This window comes from Salvelinus namaycush, chromosome 3, assembly GCF_016432855.1.
Source record: "Salvelinus namaycush isolate Seneca chromosome 3, SaNama_1.0, whole genome shotgun sequence".
Taxonomy (NCBI): Eukaryota; Metazoa; Chordata; class Actinopteri; order Salmoniformes; family Salmonidae; genus Salvelinus; species Salvelinus namaycush.
This window is the reverse complement of record NC_052309.1, coordinates 26,340,754-26,357,352: the sequence shown is the minus strand read 5'-3', so window position 1 is coordinate 26,357,352 and position 16,599 is coordinate 26,340,754. Positions and strand designations below refer to the sequence as shown.

General features: G+C 43.4%; 1 protein-coding gene across 2 annotated transcripts; it reads left to right on the top strand.

The window, feature by feature from the left end:
• The first annotated feature begins 10,450 nt into the window (after positions 1–10,450).
• On the top strand, positions 10,451–16,289 carry LOC120045138 (NLR family CARD domain-containing protein 3-like). Of its 2 annotated transcripts, XM_038990049.1 has the most exons (4): positions 10,451–11,781; positions 12,015–12,116; positions 12,241–12,480; positions 13,727–16,289. In XM_038990049.1, the coding sequence occupies exons 3-4, from the start codon at positions 12,432–12,434 to the stop codon at positions 15,109–15,111; spliced, it is 1,434 nt and encodes a 477-aa protein (XP_038845977.1). In that variant the 5' UTR covers positions 10,451–11,781; positions 12,015–12,116; positions 12,241–12,431; the 3' UTR covers positions 15,112–16,289. The 2 variants fall into 2 exon arrangements, with proteins under 2 accessions (XP_038845977.1, XP_038845978.1); XM_038990050.1 differs by lacking the exons at positions 10,451–11,781; positions 12,015–12,116; positions 12,241–12,480 and adding an exon at positions 13,386–13,490 and having other exon boundaries at positions 13,605–16,289.
• The last annotated feature ends 310 nt before the right edge of the window (positions 16,290–16,599 follow it).

Below are 16,599 nucleotides of genomic sequence, written 5' to 3'. Positions count from 1 at the left end.
AATACACGAAGAAACTCACGAACAGGAACAGACTACATAAACCGAGACAGCGACAAACACAGACACAGGAGACAACCACCCACAAACAAACAGTGTGAAAACACCTACCTTAATATGACTCTCAATCAGAGGAAATGAAAACCACCTGCCTCTAATTGAGAGCCATATTAGGTCACCCTTTAAACCAACATAGAAACAGAACACATAGACTGCCCACCCAAACTCACGTCCTGACCAACTAACACATACAAAACTAACAGAAAACAGGTCAGGAACGTGACAGTGGGAGGTAACCCGTCTGCCTAGGAAGACTGTGTAGCCGATAGGCGTAGCCTAGGGAGACTCACCTTACATTTTACTGCTTTATTAAAAACGGATAAAAAAATGTATCTCTAAACAAGTGGATTATTTATCCTTAGGCTCCCTGCATGGTATGTATATAAAACATTTATAGATAGAACTTCACTAGATCATATAACTTTTTCTAAATGACAAAATATAAGACACATTTACCTCGAAATTGTTTTGTTGGAGTGACTTAAAAAATGAAGATGAGACAGATAAAATGTATACAGTAGTTGAGCAAGAGTAGTGGCAGCCAGGGGAAAAAACTGTGACATAAAGCGCCAGGCAGCTACTGGATTTCTGTGGCTTTACACTACACAGTGCTACTCAATTCCTCATGCACTATATCCTGTCTTTCTCTCTTTCTCCTCTCTCTTCCTAACAAACCCCCAAATTTGTGAGCTAACTTGGAACAAATAAAATAGTACTGGCTAATTTAACATGGTACATACTGTACATAAGCATGAATAAGAATGATATAGACAATGATATTTTTTCAAATAGAGAAAGTTTCTATTAGATGTGTGAGCACTATTTCTCAAAACAAATGATAATTGGTCAAGTATATACTGGCTAAATAGTTGTAGTTCAAAGACAGCTTTGGTACTATTATAAACCTTAAAATATCTGTTTTTTAATAGGCTACAGAATTAGAGAAGGGCTGTTTCCATGAACCTCAGGCAGTAGGCTCAAGCAAACCGGTTTCTCTCCCTAGTCAGAGGATGCATGCCTATTTCCCAGAATCTGATCACCAGCAGCAACCTATCCTCCTTATTTATGTTTAGAAAACAGATTTGAAGGCCACAATTGTGGGGGGAAAGAACTTATCATGTTTACGCAACCTATAATAATCACCCTTAGAATACTTCCAGAACCATCTTTATTTCTTATTTAAATTTAAGAAAATCTACAATAGAAATTGGCCCACCCCAATCTTCATTAATAGGGATGCATGTGACATTGCACAGCAATAAGCTGGTTTATATCTCTGTTATACATTTTTACTTCTTGATTTCAATATGGAAGGGAAACCAGGTACTGGTGTTTGTATATACTGTTTCCTTCATTGTCATATGTCTGGTGGTGTCACTCCTATGCGACGCTCATCCCTAATCTGAGTACGTGCAGGCAGAATTGTTGCCCTATCTGATGTAAGTCAATGGGAAAGGAGATACCTAGACAGTTGTACAACTGAATGCCTTCAACTGAAATGTGTCTTCCGCATTTAACCCAACCCCTCTGAATCAGAGAGGTGCGGGGGGCTGCCTTAATCGACATCCACGTCTTTGGCGCCCGGGGAACAGTGGGTTAACTGCCTTGCTCATGGGCAGAACGACAGATTTTTACCTTGTCAGCTTGGGGATTCGATCCAGCAACCTTTTGGGTTACTGGCCCAACTCTCTAACCACTAGGCTAGCTGCCGCCCCCAATGCTGTTTCCCGATGTGTAAAAGGCAAATTTATTAACTATATTTGAAAAATTGTGTTATTCTTATACTATATTTTTGTGTAACAATTGTGTAAGTTCATTCAATTGGGGGAGGTGAGGGGGCATGGGGGTGGATAGAATGGTCCCCCACGATGAAAGGGGGGCATGACTGAAAAAGAAGCACTGCTCTAGCTAATGATTAGCACAAATACATATGGGCAACTCCATGCTTCAGCCTATTTTGTTATTGCCACTATGCTGCATCAGTTGCGCTACAGGCAGGGGTCTAGACTGCGACCATTTAGTCGCATTTTGTGACCCTTTGACTTGGCTGTGCGAGTTACATTTTTAAATGGTTGCGTCATTGCGAGTTGTAAATTCTATTTTTTGGGTGGGCTAAAAACCACGATTTGGTCAAACAGTAGCCTACGTCTTCAGGAAAGTGCTTTGACTTCTCAATGAAGCACTGTGAATGACCTTATAAGATGATTAGTAATTTATTCTATTGCATTACGCCGCAACCAAAATGTTGGTGCGACCAAATCATGGGTTGGTGCGAACCAAATGAAAAGTTGGGAAAACGCTAGTCTGGAGCCCTGGCACACGCTAAATAACACACCAGCCTGATAATATGGACCAATATGTTGTTAGGCACTGTAACTACGGTTAATGTAATAACACCGGTTAATGTAATAACTTTTCTATTTGTAATAACTTTTAGATTTTGTATGTAATAAAACCAGTTAATGTAATAACTTGCCGGTTAACGTAATAAAATGTTGAATGGTTTACGTAATAACTTTTTTTAATGAATAAGGTAATAACTTCAACCAGTCATGTAATAACATACCAACATCAATGTTTTGATGTACTACTACCCTCAATTTGATGCACATATCACCACCCACTACCAATTACAACACAAACAAACTCATGCACATCATACAGGAATACATGGAGACACATACAGGCACACATTGAAATGCACACACATGCAGTCATAGACAAACACACACACACACCAAAGTAACTGACTACTCATACATAGAGGCACACTAATCAGCACACATTGAAATATACACACACACACACACACACACATCCAGTGGTTATCCTGTGGTTATTACATCATACAGGAATACTCATACATGGATACTCACAAGCACACATTAAAATGTACAAACATGCACAGTCAGACACACACACACAACAAAGTAACTGAATACTCATACACAAGAGACACACTCACAAGCACATATTGAAATATATACGCAATTTCAGGTGAGTAGACACTTTTTTGATGAATAACGTAATAACTTCAACCAATCATGTATTAACATACCAAAATCAATGTATTTATGTATTATTTCCCTTGTTTTGATGGACATGGAATAGTCCCAAAAGTGCAAAACTCATCAATCTGGCACTCCAGGCAGGCTCAAGCAAATGCTCAAAGTATTTGAACGATTTCAAATACTATTTGAACCCAGATCTGAATGGCATCAGGGCAGTTGGTGTCATTTTAACATGTTGAATAACCTTGCCTGAAACCTGAAGACTTGCATTAGCTCCACAAGCTAACTCCTTGGGTTAATCTCAGCATAGGCGATCAGTCTTGTGCTGCGCAAAAGTAACCCAGTCAGTAACACCAGCAACCATCCAGCTCAATCCCAAAATATATTTTTTATAAAAAATAACTTGTAATACTGTTATGAAAACTTTTGTTTTGAAGATGACATATAATTGATGTTGTATTAATGTGGTATGAAGGTTATTATGAATGATCCTGCAACATTCATGAAGGCGTTATTAATGATTTCATAAAGGTGTTATGAATTCATAACGCCTTTGGAGTTGCCAAAACATACATACTGGTATATCCCCGCACATACAAACTTAACATGTATTCAAAACACATGCATGTACACACACTCACAGGAACACATAGGCATGTGACAAAATAACACACACACACATACTCAGCCAACATTTTATTTCAAAATAAAAGTATATTGTATAATGGTAACTGTTTTTTGTTGTCACTGTACCAAACCCTATGACACACTAAACACAGAACAGTATTGGAGCAGAACAGGGTCAGCCTTGCCCTTGTAGCAGTTTATGGGCAAAGTGCCTTACTCATGGCCACCAAGGCAGTAGGCTATAGCACCTGAAAAGTATTGTAGGTGTAATTAAACTTGTCTGAGACCTAAAGATTTGTGTAAGCTCCCTGAGCTAATGCTTACACTTAAGCTTAGCAGGGTAACACAGTTTTGTGGCCTGCAGTAGACCTAGGTTAAACACCATTCTATCCCATTGGTTCTGTGACTTGGGGGGGGTTTAAGAGGTTTTTGAAAGATGGGCAGGGACTCCGCTGTCCTAGCTTCAGGGGGAAACTGATTCCACCATTTGGGTGCCAGAACAGAGAAGTCCTTAGACTGGCCAAGAGACGAGAGGTGGTAAAACGGAGTGCTAGGGTTGGGGTGTAGGGTTTGAGCATAGCCTAAAGGTACGGAGGGGCAGTTCCTCTTGCTGCTCCGTAGGCAAGTACCATGGTCTTTGAATGGATGCGAGCTTCGACTGGAAGCCAGTGGAGTGTGCAGAGGAGCGGGGTGACATGGGAGAACTTGGGAAGGTTGAACACCAGACGGGCTGCAGCATTCTGGATAAGTTGCAGGGGTTTGATGGCACAAGCGGTGAGCCCAGCCAGTAGCGAGTTGCAGTAGGCCAGATGGGAGATGACAATGACAAGTGCCTGGATTAGGACCTGAACCACTCCCTGTGTGAGGTAGGGTCGTACTCTAAGGATGTTTTAGAGCATGAACCTGCAGGAGTGAGTCACTGCTTTAATGGGTGGTTATTACATGAACTGGTGAGTAACAACTTTTTTTGATATATATTGTTATAACTTCAACCAATCATGTAATAACATACCAAAATCTATATTTTGATGTACTACTTTCCTCAATTTGATGCACATACCACCCCCCACTGCCAATTACAACACAAGCAAACTCATGCACATCATACAGGAATACTCAAACATGAGACACTCACAAGCACACATTGAAATGTACACACATCAGTGGCGACCCGTCATTCAGGGCAGGTGGGGGCTTACCTGTTTTGCATGTTATTTTGACATTAATACGTGCCACATATCAAGTTGCAAACAATGTAAAAAAAAAAATTAAAAAAAATTACTGAGTTAATAAAGCCGCATACAAACATGGCCTCTTTTTTGCTTTCTTGAGTAAGGCAGCTCCAAAATGCAGGTGTTTCAGCCCAGCTCAGTGCTTTCTGTGGTGGTGGGGCAGCCAGCCGAAAATACGGAGCGTAGGTGTTAGTAATGTTCTCTAGTTGCGCCATGATTAGCTCAGTTTTCAGTCACTCGTGGGGACAGTACGTCACCGCCAAGTCTAAGGGTAGACCTAGAAAATTCAAGCCCCTTGGGTGCTGCCATAGAGTTACATTAGAAGTGCCCATCCAAGAAGGCTCATGGTCATTGGCCACAGATAAAATGACATCAATTCACATTATATCTACAGTAGCTTTGATTGGACTGATCATGTCAACGTCATACTTTCAAAATCTTAGCTAGCATTCATCATCATGAATCAAGTCGACAATCTACTGGCAAATCCTTTTTAACCCATGTCATATGAAGATAAATAATGAAGAGAAATGATAGATAAAATGTTTCGGTGCTCATTGGCCCTTGGACATAAACATTACACAATGAGTTGGAAATCGCAAATTCAACAATGAGTGGTTTGGAAGGAATCAGTGACAGTGGCTATCTGCAAGCATTGCAAAGCAATCACTAGCCTGCTATTCAGTGGCATGGCTGTGTGGTCCCAAATCTGGTATTAAGTGTCTGTTTTCCAAGTTTAAAATGATAAACATTCAACATTAGCCATGCAGTCAATGAAGCTTGATTTGTGCCACCCTCAAAACAACTGTTAACTCGGAACTGCGCAAACTTGACTTCAGTGAGTTCAAGACAACTGACAATTCCGGAAAAAACGAGCTCCGACCGGGAAATACGTTTTGAACGGTCATCCAACTCGGAATTGTAAATCGGAACTCTGGACTCTTTCTAGAGCTACGACCTGAAGATCAATTACATCATCACGATTCAACCTTGAGTTCCTTGTTGTCTTGTTAGCACCATAAATCCAGAGAATGCCAGACTTTGATGACAATATTTGCCCACGAAGGACCACCGTGTCACCTTCCTGTTCAAGTGAGCACAGGTGTCCAAAAATGTATTGTATGCTGCTGCATAAATGATGTAATATGCCAGGGAGATATGTATACTATAGCTAAGAAAGTAATACTAAGTGTATTTTGTGTAGTAAGCTGTTAGTAGCCCATGTGCCTCACCCTAATAATTTGGTCAATTTACCCCTCTTAATTTCGCCTACTGTTCTGACTTGGTGGTGCACATGTAGCCTATAACCTGTTTTAGAGCAATGTAATCATAACATTTTGTAAGAGATTTCATTGTCTGCCCCCTTTATGTATCTACGGTTCTGACTTGGTGTACAGGGAGTACACTGTAAGAACGGCCCATGTTCTGAATTCTGTCGCTGTACATTTCCAAAGTGCTAAACAAATAGTTATATTGACTACGTCCATCCTAGAAATTATGGATGGCCTCTTATCCACTTGTCGTCCCCTTATGCCATAGTTTGTACATCTCAATTGCCATTAGACACCACATTTGTTTAAGCAAGTCAGCCATATCAGCTATGTTTTTGAAAACAGTAGTAAATGTGGCTGAATGAACTGTTTTGCTGCCAGACAAGGCTCCGCTGATAGCCAGGTGTAGAATTGGTAAGATGTTGGGACTGCTGTTGGGACAGCTTTATGTAGGCCCTAACAATTTGTGGACACCGTTTGTCACCGTTATAGTGCAATTCATGTATTGTTTAGTGTTGTGTTGTGTAGTGGCTTTGATGGCATGCATCCCATTATTTTTTTTTGCCTCACCAAAATGTAAATGCAAATCCCTGCATCTTATCTAGGCCCTCTCCCCTTCTATACACCAAGTCACTTGGCTCTGTCATATCCTCACATGGTCTCTCCTATCATTGCTATGCAGATGACACTCAATTAGTTTTCTCCTTCCCGCCTTCTGACACCCAGGTGGTGACATGCATCTCTGCATACCTGGCAGATATCTCGGCTTGGATGTCAGCCCACTACCTCAAGCTCAACCTCGACAAGACAGAGCTGCTTTGTCCCAGGGAAGCCCTGCCCGCTCCAAGACCTCTCCATTACGGTTGACAACTCCAAGGTGTCCCCTCCCAGAGTGCAACATTTTTGGGGGTGTCAACCTGGGCAACACCCTGTCATTCAAACATTAATGTAATATTACATTTAGCAGAAAACGTTATTACGTTAACCGTTCAACATTTTATTACGTTAAGCCGGCATGCTATTACATGTTTTATTTAACCTTTATTTAACTAGGCAAGTCAGTTAAGAACAAATTCTGATTTACAATGACGGCCTACCAAACCCTAACCCGGACGACGCTGGGCCAATTGTGTGCTGCCCTACCGGTTTTATTACATAACAAATCTAAAGGTTAATACAAAGATAAAAGTTATTACAGAAACTGGTGTTATTACATTAAGCGTTGTTACAGGCTCATGTCTGGAGGGGGAAATCATATTTTTGCTGGTGTCAGCATTCTTTTATTTTCATTCATTTTTATACATTTTTGGGGAGTAGAAAAATGACCAGAACAGACTTTATGAGAGTATACAAAATTAGCACATACAAGGTTATGACATTTACATTTTTAGTTAAAGCAGGGTTTTGGTGAACTGTTAGAGTTGACAAACAGTCTAAAGTAATACAGAATTTCCCACCCTGATCTGTTTCACCTGTCTTTGTTATTGTCTCCACCCACCTCCAGGTGTCACCCGTTTTCCCCATTAGTCCCTGAGTATTTATTCCGGTGTTCCTTGTTTGTCTGTTGGCAGTTTGTCTTGTCAAGTCAACCAGTGTGTTTTTCCTTGTGCCTGCTTTTTCTTATCTCTCTTTTGCTAGTCCTCCCGGTTTTGATCCTTTCCTGCCTTGACCTCAAGTCTGCCTGCCACTCTATACCTCCTGGACTGCATCTGGGTCTCGCCCTGTGCCCTTATACAGATATTATTGGTATTTCAGTTGGTTGGGATACATTGACCAAATTATCAGGAAAGCTTTGGATGCATTTCCCTTCAGAATTCACCAGAAACAACCATTCCACACCCATTATTTTTTTTGTATAAAAAAAACTCACAGGGGTATGCCCCTGGACCTCCCTAGGTATTGAACCCCCATTCTGCATTATAAAGTTAACCCCTTGCCTGCGGTTTACACTAGTTACCACAGCCACAAAGTCAACATGGGCTATATCGTAAAAAATCATGAAAACAAAAATGTGGTTTTTGGTCTTGATTTAAGGTTAGGGTTAGGCATTAGGTTAGCAGTGTGGTTAAGGTAAGGGATTATGTTAGGGTTAGGTTTAAATCCGATTTTAAGAAATTGGGGTGTATGACTTTGTGGCTGTGGTAACTAGTGACGACCCTAGGCTACAGTTGATAGGCCACCGATTGTGTCACCTTCCTCTGTTCTTCAATCTTCAGTGATGCGCGTGGAGGAGTCTGTGCGGCTCGCAGTCGCAAACGTGTCTTCGGATAGGTCCAGTCTTCGCTGGTAAACTATGAAATTGATTCAGACTACATTTTGTATGTCGAAGGTCTAACCAAAAACAGTACAGTATGAAGATAGGCTAAAATTGCTTCTCCAATAGATCCCAGATCATACTTGTCGACGACGTCATGGCAACGTTGGTTAGACAGCTCATGTGTAGAATCACGTCATCGGGTCGTCTCGCGCCAAACTGCGCATGTCGTCAAATCAAAGGCACTCCTTTGATATAAAGTTGTTTTTAACGAAAATGAAAACGTGTCAGTTTGTCACTTTCACAAGGTTGACTTAATAGCATGTTCAACTACTTAAGACATTGACTCGAATATAGATTCTGCCTTTAGCTTTCGAGAAAATTAACAACTAATTAATATTTTTTCACTTTTCTCATTGACTTCTCAAACCCCAAACCCCGGCCTGGTCTGTTTCGCAAGCGTTCCCGGAAGTCTCGCGATGTTGCGTCTCTAGGTTTAGAAACGCTGTGGTCTAACCTTCGGTGGTCTCTTTAACTACGACCAGTGAGAACATGGAAGTAGGAGCAGGGTTGCCATGTCGCGGTTATCCCGAAATTGGGCTACTTTGAAAACGATGCCGCGGTTGAAAACATTTGTCGCGGGTTGCTGGTTTTTGGCCTACTTAGCCAACTTATGCTTGATCCGAAAATGTGGTCGTAGGCGCTTATGGATAGTGTGCCGCAATTGCGCTCATTACCATACTCAGCCCAAATTTTGTAAAAGTGTGGAGGGCTCCCTATAGCTCTGCGTTGGCATGATTGGTTGACGGTAGGAGGGGTTCGGGAGGTCCTGTATGAAAACAAAGTGACTTTCTTAATTAACAACTTCCTTCACAATAGCTCTGCACTACTTTTAAGAGCAGGAGGTATGAATGCCCTGACTTCTACAGAGGCCGTATCACCGTAAATGCTGCACGGCCAATGCAGACGGAAGATTGACCATGTAGCGCTTTTAAGTTGCACCGCGGCCACCATGGCATTTCTCTTAAATACATCTAAGTTATTCACTGTGACCTGCTGCTGCTGACCATCAGGCAGTGAGCAGGCTGTTACCGAGGGAGTGGTGGGAAGGGGGAGGGCCGGGAGTTTATGCGTGTGCCTTGAGAGAGACCTGCAGCAGGCTCGGAGACAGAGCAGCCAGCGCACAAGTCGTGACAATTTGTATGTAGGCTATTTAACGTTATATTGTTCATTATGGAGACATATTACCAACCCTTTTTCTTTAAAACATATTAACGTGCTAGAACTGATATAAAGGCGACACAGCACTGGAAAACGACATTCCGCACACTAGAGCGCTTTAAGATACATTCGCTCAGAGGTAGCTTAATAAAGTACACTGCATTCTAATGTCGATTTGCCTCCACAGCATGATGCTGCCACCACCATGCTTCACCGTAGGGATGGTGCCAGGTTTCCTCCAGATGTTACACTTGGCATTCAGGCCAAAGAGTTCAGTCTTGGTTTTATCAGACCAGATAATCTTGTTTCTCATGGTCTGAGTCCTTTAGGTGCTGTCGCGCTTTTTACTGAGGAGTGGCTTCCGTCTGGCCATTCTACCATAAAGGCCTGATTGGTGGAGTGCTGCAGAGATGGTTGTCCTTCTGGAAGTTTCTCCCATCTCCACAGAGGAACTCTGGAGCCCTGTCAGAGTGACCATCGGGCTCTTGGTCACATCCCTGAGCAAGGCCCTTCTCCCCCGATTGCTCAGTTTTGCCAGGTGGCCAGCTCTAGGAAGAGTCTTGGTGGTTCCAACTTTCTTCCATTTAAGTATGATGGAGACCAGTGTGTTCTTGGGGACCTTCAAAGCTGCAGACATTTTTTGGTACCCTTCCCCAGATCTGTGCCTCGACACAATCCTGTCTCGGGGCTCAATTTCTTCGACCTCGTGGCTTGGTTTTTGCTCTGTAACGTAGCAAAATGTGGGGAAGGGGTCTGAATACTTTCCAAATGCACTGTACCACGGCTAAGGGCTGTGTCCTAAGAACAACACTTAGCCATGGTATATTGGCCATATACCACACCTCGTCAGGCCTTGTTGCTTAATCATAGCAGTCAAAACAAGTTAACTCGACATCCATTGACGGAAAATTATCTGGCGAGTTAAGGGCAAATTATATTTTCTCTTGCAACATATTTTTAAGCTCACAATCATTACTATTTTGATGGAAAACAAAATTTTGCTTCTTAGCCTATGTCGTTATAAATTACTTTGATTTCCTTCTTAAAATGCTTGACAACCTTATGGAAAAAGGGTTAATCAAATAAATGTGGCAGCTCCTCTCTTGCTGCGAAAACAAAATGTTGGGCTAGTTTTCAGGCTTCGTGAGCGGGTTTTGATAGATCATTGGGCTAGAAATTTTAACTAGACCTGGCAACCCTAAGTAGGAGGTATCTTTGAAAGTGAACGTAACCTATTACAGTTTCGTCTTTGTCGGACCTAAATCTTTGTACGGTCTTGTCTCTAGTCTAGACAAATATGTAGAATTTGAACTGTGACATTTGAGTTATTATTTTTGTCCCTAGTGTTGTGTATTTTGAATTAATAAATATAATGTTTTAGTCAATTGAATCGGCTTAAGTGAGACAAAAAGTGCATTTAGTAGCAGAGTGGTTTCCAAACAAGCTCACCTGAAACAGAAAACGTCGGTATTTCTTCATGGTAGGAGAGGCCTACTCGCAAGTGGCAACAAGTCTGTCATTTACATGCATTTCATCTATCGTCAATATTTAACCTTCATCCACAAATGTGTGTTTATTTTTTATTACATCCACAGGTGTGTGCTGTCTGGCACTGGTCAAGTAGCCATTGACTTCAGACTTTGAACTGTGACCCTGAACCTGTACCCCTGAGGTTCTCCAGGATGGCAGGGTGAGGGGCTGACACGATGGAACATGATGGAGGGGACACAATATCAGATGTCAGTTTTCCATTTGGAGAGGGGGTGTCTGAATGAGGAAGAAATAGTATCTCTGTGTCTGATGAGGGAGAGGAGGCTTTCTATGTGCCTGAAAGGAGACCCTCCCTGGGCCTGGGCAATGGCCTGAGACCCATGTACAGGGCGCATGTCACGTGTCAACAGTAATGTTTCCTATTTGTCCAAGTCTTGATCCTTTCACTATCCATCCTCAATCATTGATATTTGGTGTGTGTTTAGTAGGCATGATGTGAAAAGGGCTCGATCATTGTCCATGTGATGTTCTATGTACAGAGTCCAGCAGCAAAGAACAGAGTCTTACTCCAGCTGCTACTCTGTGGACAGTGATGACTGTGAGACCAGAACCAGGAAGTAAGAACAGCCCTCCATGTTTGATCAGTCACAGACAGGATGCAAACTATGTTCAAGTCTGTTTTTATGGTATAATTATGTATATGTTTATGTGAGTATTTGTTCCTGGGTTTAGTGGGAATATAATGTGGGTGTTTGTGGATGTATGTCCATTTGTTTACAAAACGGTCATATCTTTGTTTAGGCTCATGCGCCAGTATGTGTAGTAGTTTCATCTCCCACCACCTCTCCAGGTCTCAAAGTTTCCTGCAGTGGAACTTCCTCCAAGACCAGAGCTGATCAAAAACCCAGATGAGAAGAGGCACCCTGCCCTGACTGTAGACTTCACCTTCAAGGTGGGCTGATGTACTGTATGTTCAGCCACAAATGTCAACATGTTCCCAAAGTTGAGAGTTGAGTTGATGAGTTAGAGAATTGCTCTTCTTTTCTCTTCTTTTTATTTAATTCTGTGGTTCCCAGGCCATCAGGAAGACAGTGGAGAAGCTGGGGAAGGATGATCTGAGGAAGTTTAAGATCACGCTGTGGAAGCGTTACCCAGAGTCGCTCAGTGCTCCTCCCCAGGGCATGGACATGGTGACTTGGTGGACAGGTTGCTGGAGTGTTATGACCTAGAGGTGGTCCTGCAGCTCACCAAGGCCCTGTCGAAGGACATGGGCCTCAAGCGCCTGACTGACTTCCTCAGGGACATTTGCAAAAGAAGTATGCACATCTTCTTTATTTCATTTGATGAATGTAATATACACTGAGCAAAAATATCAACGCAACATGTAAAGTGTTGGTGTTATGTTCCATATGCAAAAAAAGCTTCTTTCTCTCAAATATTGTACACAAATTGGTTTACATCCCTGTCAGTGAGCATTTTGCCTTAATCCATCCACCTGACAGGTGTGGCATATCAAGAAGCTGAATGAACAGCATGATCATTACACAGGTGCACTTTGTGCTGTGGACCATAAAAGGTACAACATAATGCCACAGATGTCTCAAGTTGAGGGAGTGGGCAATTAGCACGCTGACTGCAGAAATATCCACCAGAGCTGTTGCCAGATAATTTTAATGTTTATTTATTTACCATAAACCGCCTCCAACGTCATTTTGGAGAATTTGGCTGTAGGTCCAACCGGCCTCACAACCGCAGACACCTTTTATGGCATCCTGTGGGCGAGCAGTTTGTGGATGTCAACATTCTGAACAGAGTGCCCCATGGTGGCGGTGGGGTTGTGGTATGGTCAGGCATAAGCTACGGACAACGAACACAATTACATTTTATCGATGGCAATTTGAATGAGCAGAGATACCGTGATGAGACCCTGAAGCCCATTGATTGTTGTGCCATTCATCCGCCGCCATCACCTCATGTTTGAGCATGATAATGCACGGCCCCATGTCATAAGGATCTGTACACAATTCCTGGAAGCTGAAAATGTCCCATGGAGAAAATGTCCCAGTTCTTTCATGGCCTGCATACTCACCAGACATGTCACCTATTGCGCATGTTTGGGATGCTCTGGATTGACATGTGTTCCAGTTCCCGCTAATATCCAGCAACTTCCCACAGCCATTGAAGAGGAGAGGGACAACATTCCACAGGCCACAATCAACAGCCTGATCAGCTCTATGCAAAGGAGATGTGTCGCGCTGCATAAGGAAAATGGTCACACCAGATACTGACTGGTTTTCTGATCCACGTCTCTACCTTTTTATTTAAGGTAGCTGTGACCAACAGATGCATGCATATCTGTATTTGAAATGGCCATTGAACAGGAGGAAATATACTAGATTGTGCCTTTAATGTCTCCTTTTCCCCTATTTTCTCTGTTCAGATGAGGTGCGTAATCAGCTGAGACGCACTCTGCTGAGGAAGTATAGCAGTATGCATGAGGGTTTGCCCAGCAGGGAGAGCATAAGGCCTTTGACAGTATCTTATATGATCTCTACATAACAGACAAAGGCAACGCTGGGCCTAATATCCAGCACGAGGTCAGAAACATTGAAAAGCTGTCCACCAATCGCAAGGAGAAGCTGATCACCTGCAGGCAAATATTTGACCCCAATATGATCTATGAGAAGCATGTCAGGTCTATAGTCACCAACGGCATCGCCAGGGTGGGGAAGTCTGTGGCTGTGCAGAAGTTCATTATGGACTGGGCTGAGGACCGGAAGCACAAGCGTGTCTACTTCCTGTTCCCACTGCCCTTCAAAGAGCTCAACCTCATGCTGGATCTAAAGTCCTGCCTCCTGGAGATCGTCCACGCCCTCTACCCTGAGACCAAGGTGCTGCCCAACTTCAAGTGCTGCGACGGCAAGGTCATGTTCGTCTGTGACGGGCTGGACGAGTATGCACGTCCCCTGGACTTTCACCTCACTGAGACTTGGTGTGATAGCACCGAGCTGGCCATGATGCATGTGGTGCTGACCAACCTGATCAGGGGCAACCTGCTCCCCTCCTCCCTCTGGGTCATCTCCCGCCCACTCACCTACAGTCGGCTGCCCCTAGAAGCTGTGTACCAGGTGTTGGAAGTGCGCGGCTTCACTGATGAACAGGAGTACTTCAGGAGGAGATTTGAGGACCCGGCGCAGGCCGATAAGGTGATAGCCCACCTGACCTCCTGCAAGACCCTCCACATCATGTGCCATCTGCCCATGTTCTGCTGGGTGGTGCGCGGACTGTTCCAGCGCACGTTCTGGGAGAAGGGGCCGGATGTAGAGCTCCCCAAGGGGCTGACCCTGATGTACATCCACTTGCTCTTGGTGCACCTGCGTGTGCGTGGCGCCAGGGGCTCGGCCTCTCACACCCCAGAAGAGGAGAGGGACTTTCTGATGAAGCTGGGCAAGCTGGCCTTCACAATGCTTGAGAAGAACCAGATGGTCATTGGCAAGGCCACCTGGAAAGACTGTGGGGTGGAGGTCGCTGAGGCTGTCACTAAGAGTGGCCTGTGCAATGAGTTCCTGATCGAGCAGTTTGTCATGTACCAGGAGAAGGTCCAGACCTTCATTCACCCCACCATCCAGGAATACCTGGCTGCCCTCTACATGTTCCTCACCTGGAGGTGCACAGGGAAGAACATCCTGGAGCAGCCGCTGAAAAGCAAGTTCTCACTCATGTTCAAGAACCCCAGTCTGCTGGACATGCACCGCAGCGTCATAGAGAGGAGCCTGCAGAGCCCCGATGGAAACCTGGACGTCTACCTGCGCTTCCTCTTGAGCATGGCCCAGAATGCCAATCAGGAGCAGCTGCAACGCTTCCTACCCAATAAGAGCAAGTGCTCGTCTGTCTCTGAGGAGAGCCTCCATCATCAAGAAGATGATCAAAGAAAACCACCACCCTGAAAGGAACGCCAACCTGCAGTGTTGTCTAAAATTGCTAGGGGTTGGTGCTGAAGCTCCCAGCCACAGCCGCTCTAACTTTGTGAATAACCACTGACTGGTAATACTCTGATGACAGTATTTATAAAGACAAAGAGAGTGTTGTTAGGTTAAGGGAATTGGGGAAGAAACATATGGATACTTCAGGGTTGCTTTGTAACAAAAAAGTACTATCTGTGGATAAGTACAAATCTGTAATGTGAAAAGCAGCCACAAGGTGGCAGTAGCAGTACACTATACTACTAAGAGAGGCAGTGAGGTCACCGGGCTATAGTGAGGGGTTGTCAAAATAAGAGTCAAAGGGATGTGTGAAACCAATTAAGCCATTGAAAATGTATATTTATAGGCCATTACACATGTATTGACTATACACAAAATATAACATTGTCATTATGATGCTTTACATAAATAGTGAGCTAATGTAAACGCACTCTTATCAATGCTTGGTATGTGTTTACAAGGTTTACACAAATGACATGATGCAATCTTATTTGCAATGGCTGCCTACTTCCAGGACATGTATGGTGTTGCTTTGTCATGATAAAACACAACTTAATCAATTTCTAACAGAGATGTGAAAGAATAACGGCAGATTAAGAGAAGTTCCCTTGAACTAAATCATCTTTAACCTAGGTTACAGTTGTGAGAGTCAGTTCATTAAACAAATGTGTATGGTCACAATTTTAATGTATTCTTTTTCATCCATCCTTTCTTAGTCGTCAGTTTCTTTTGAGTCCTCAAGATTATTGCATTAGAATCCATACTTGACTATTGCCACTAGATAGAGCAATAGAAGGGCTTTTTGTCAGTAAGTGTTCATTGTCTTTTTCACTGAACTATGGATGATGCATGAGTGGACTAAGTCCATTCGTCATCTCATTTCTTGCTAGCGTGTTTTTCTTTGGTCCTTTTTCCTATGTCTTTTCTCATTGTTCTCTCCTCGGTTTGGTGTTGGGAGTGGGTGAAGGAGGGGGAAATATAGCCTTGTGATTGGTCATCAGTGTGACAGTCCTTTGGTCAAGCCCAGCCGGGCTGTTTATCACACAGGTAAAGGTGGACCTGAAGTCCTCTGCAGTCACGCTCTTAAACACCAGACTCCTCTGCAACACCCTGCCGTCCTCAGAAACTGATCTGAAACAAACACATTTATAACACTTAGCCAGCACTCCTTCCACATATTATATAGTACAAGAGCTGAACAGAACACTTTGCCTACTCTACGCGTGTAAGAGTCATGGTTTGGCATAGGTTTCAAAGCTTCCAATAATGTCTGCATGTGATGCAAACCCCAGTACTTACTCTTCTGTTTCTGATACTCTGCCATCAGCTACCTCTGGGAATGTGCCGTTGACCAGCCAGTAGACAAGGGCAAAGTCATCAGGAAGGCCTGGGTCTGCCTTACATTCAATAACCAACCGCTTTCCTGTGTATGACAAGCACATCCTGTTTGCC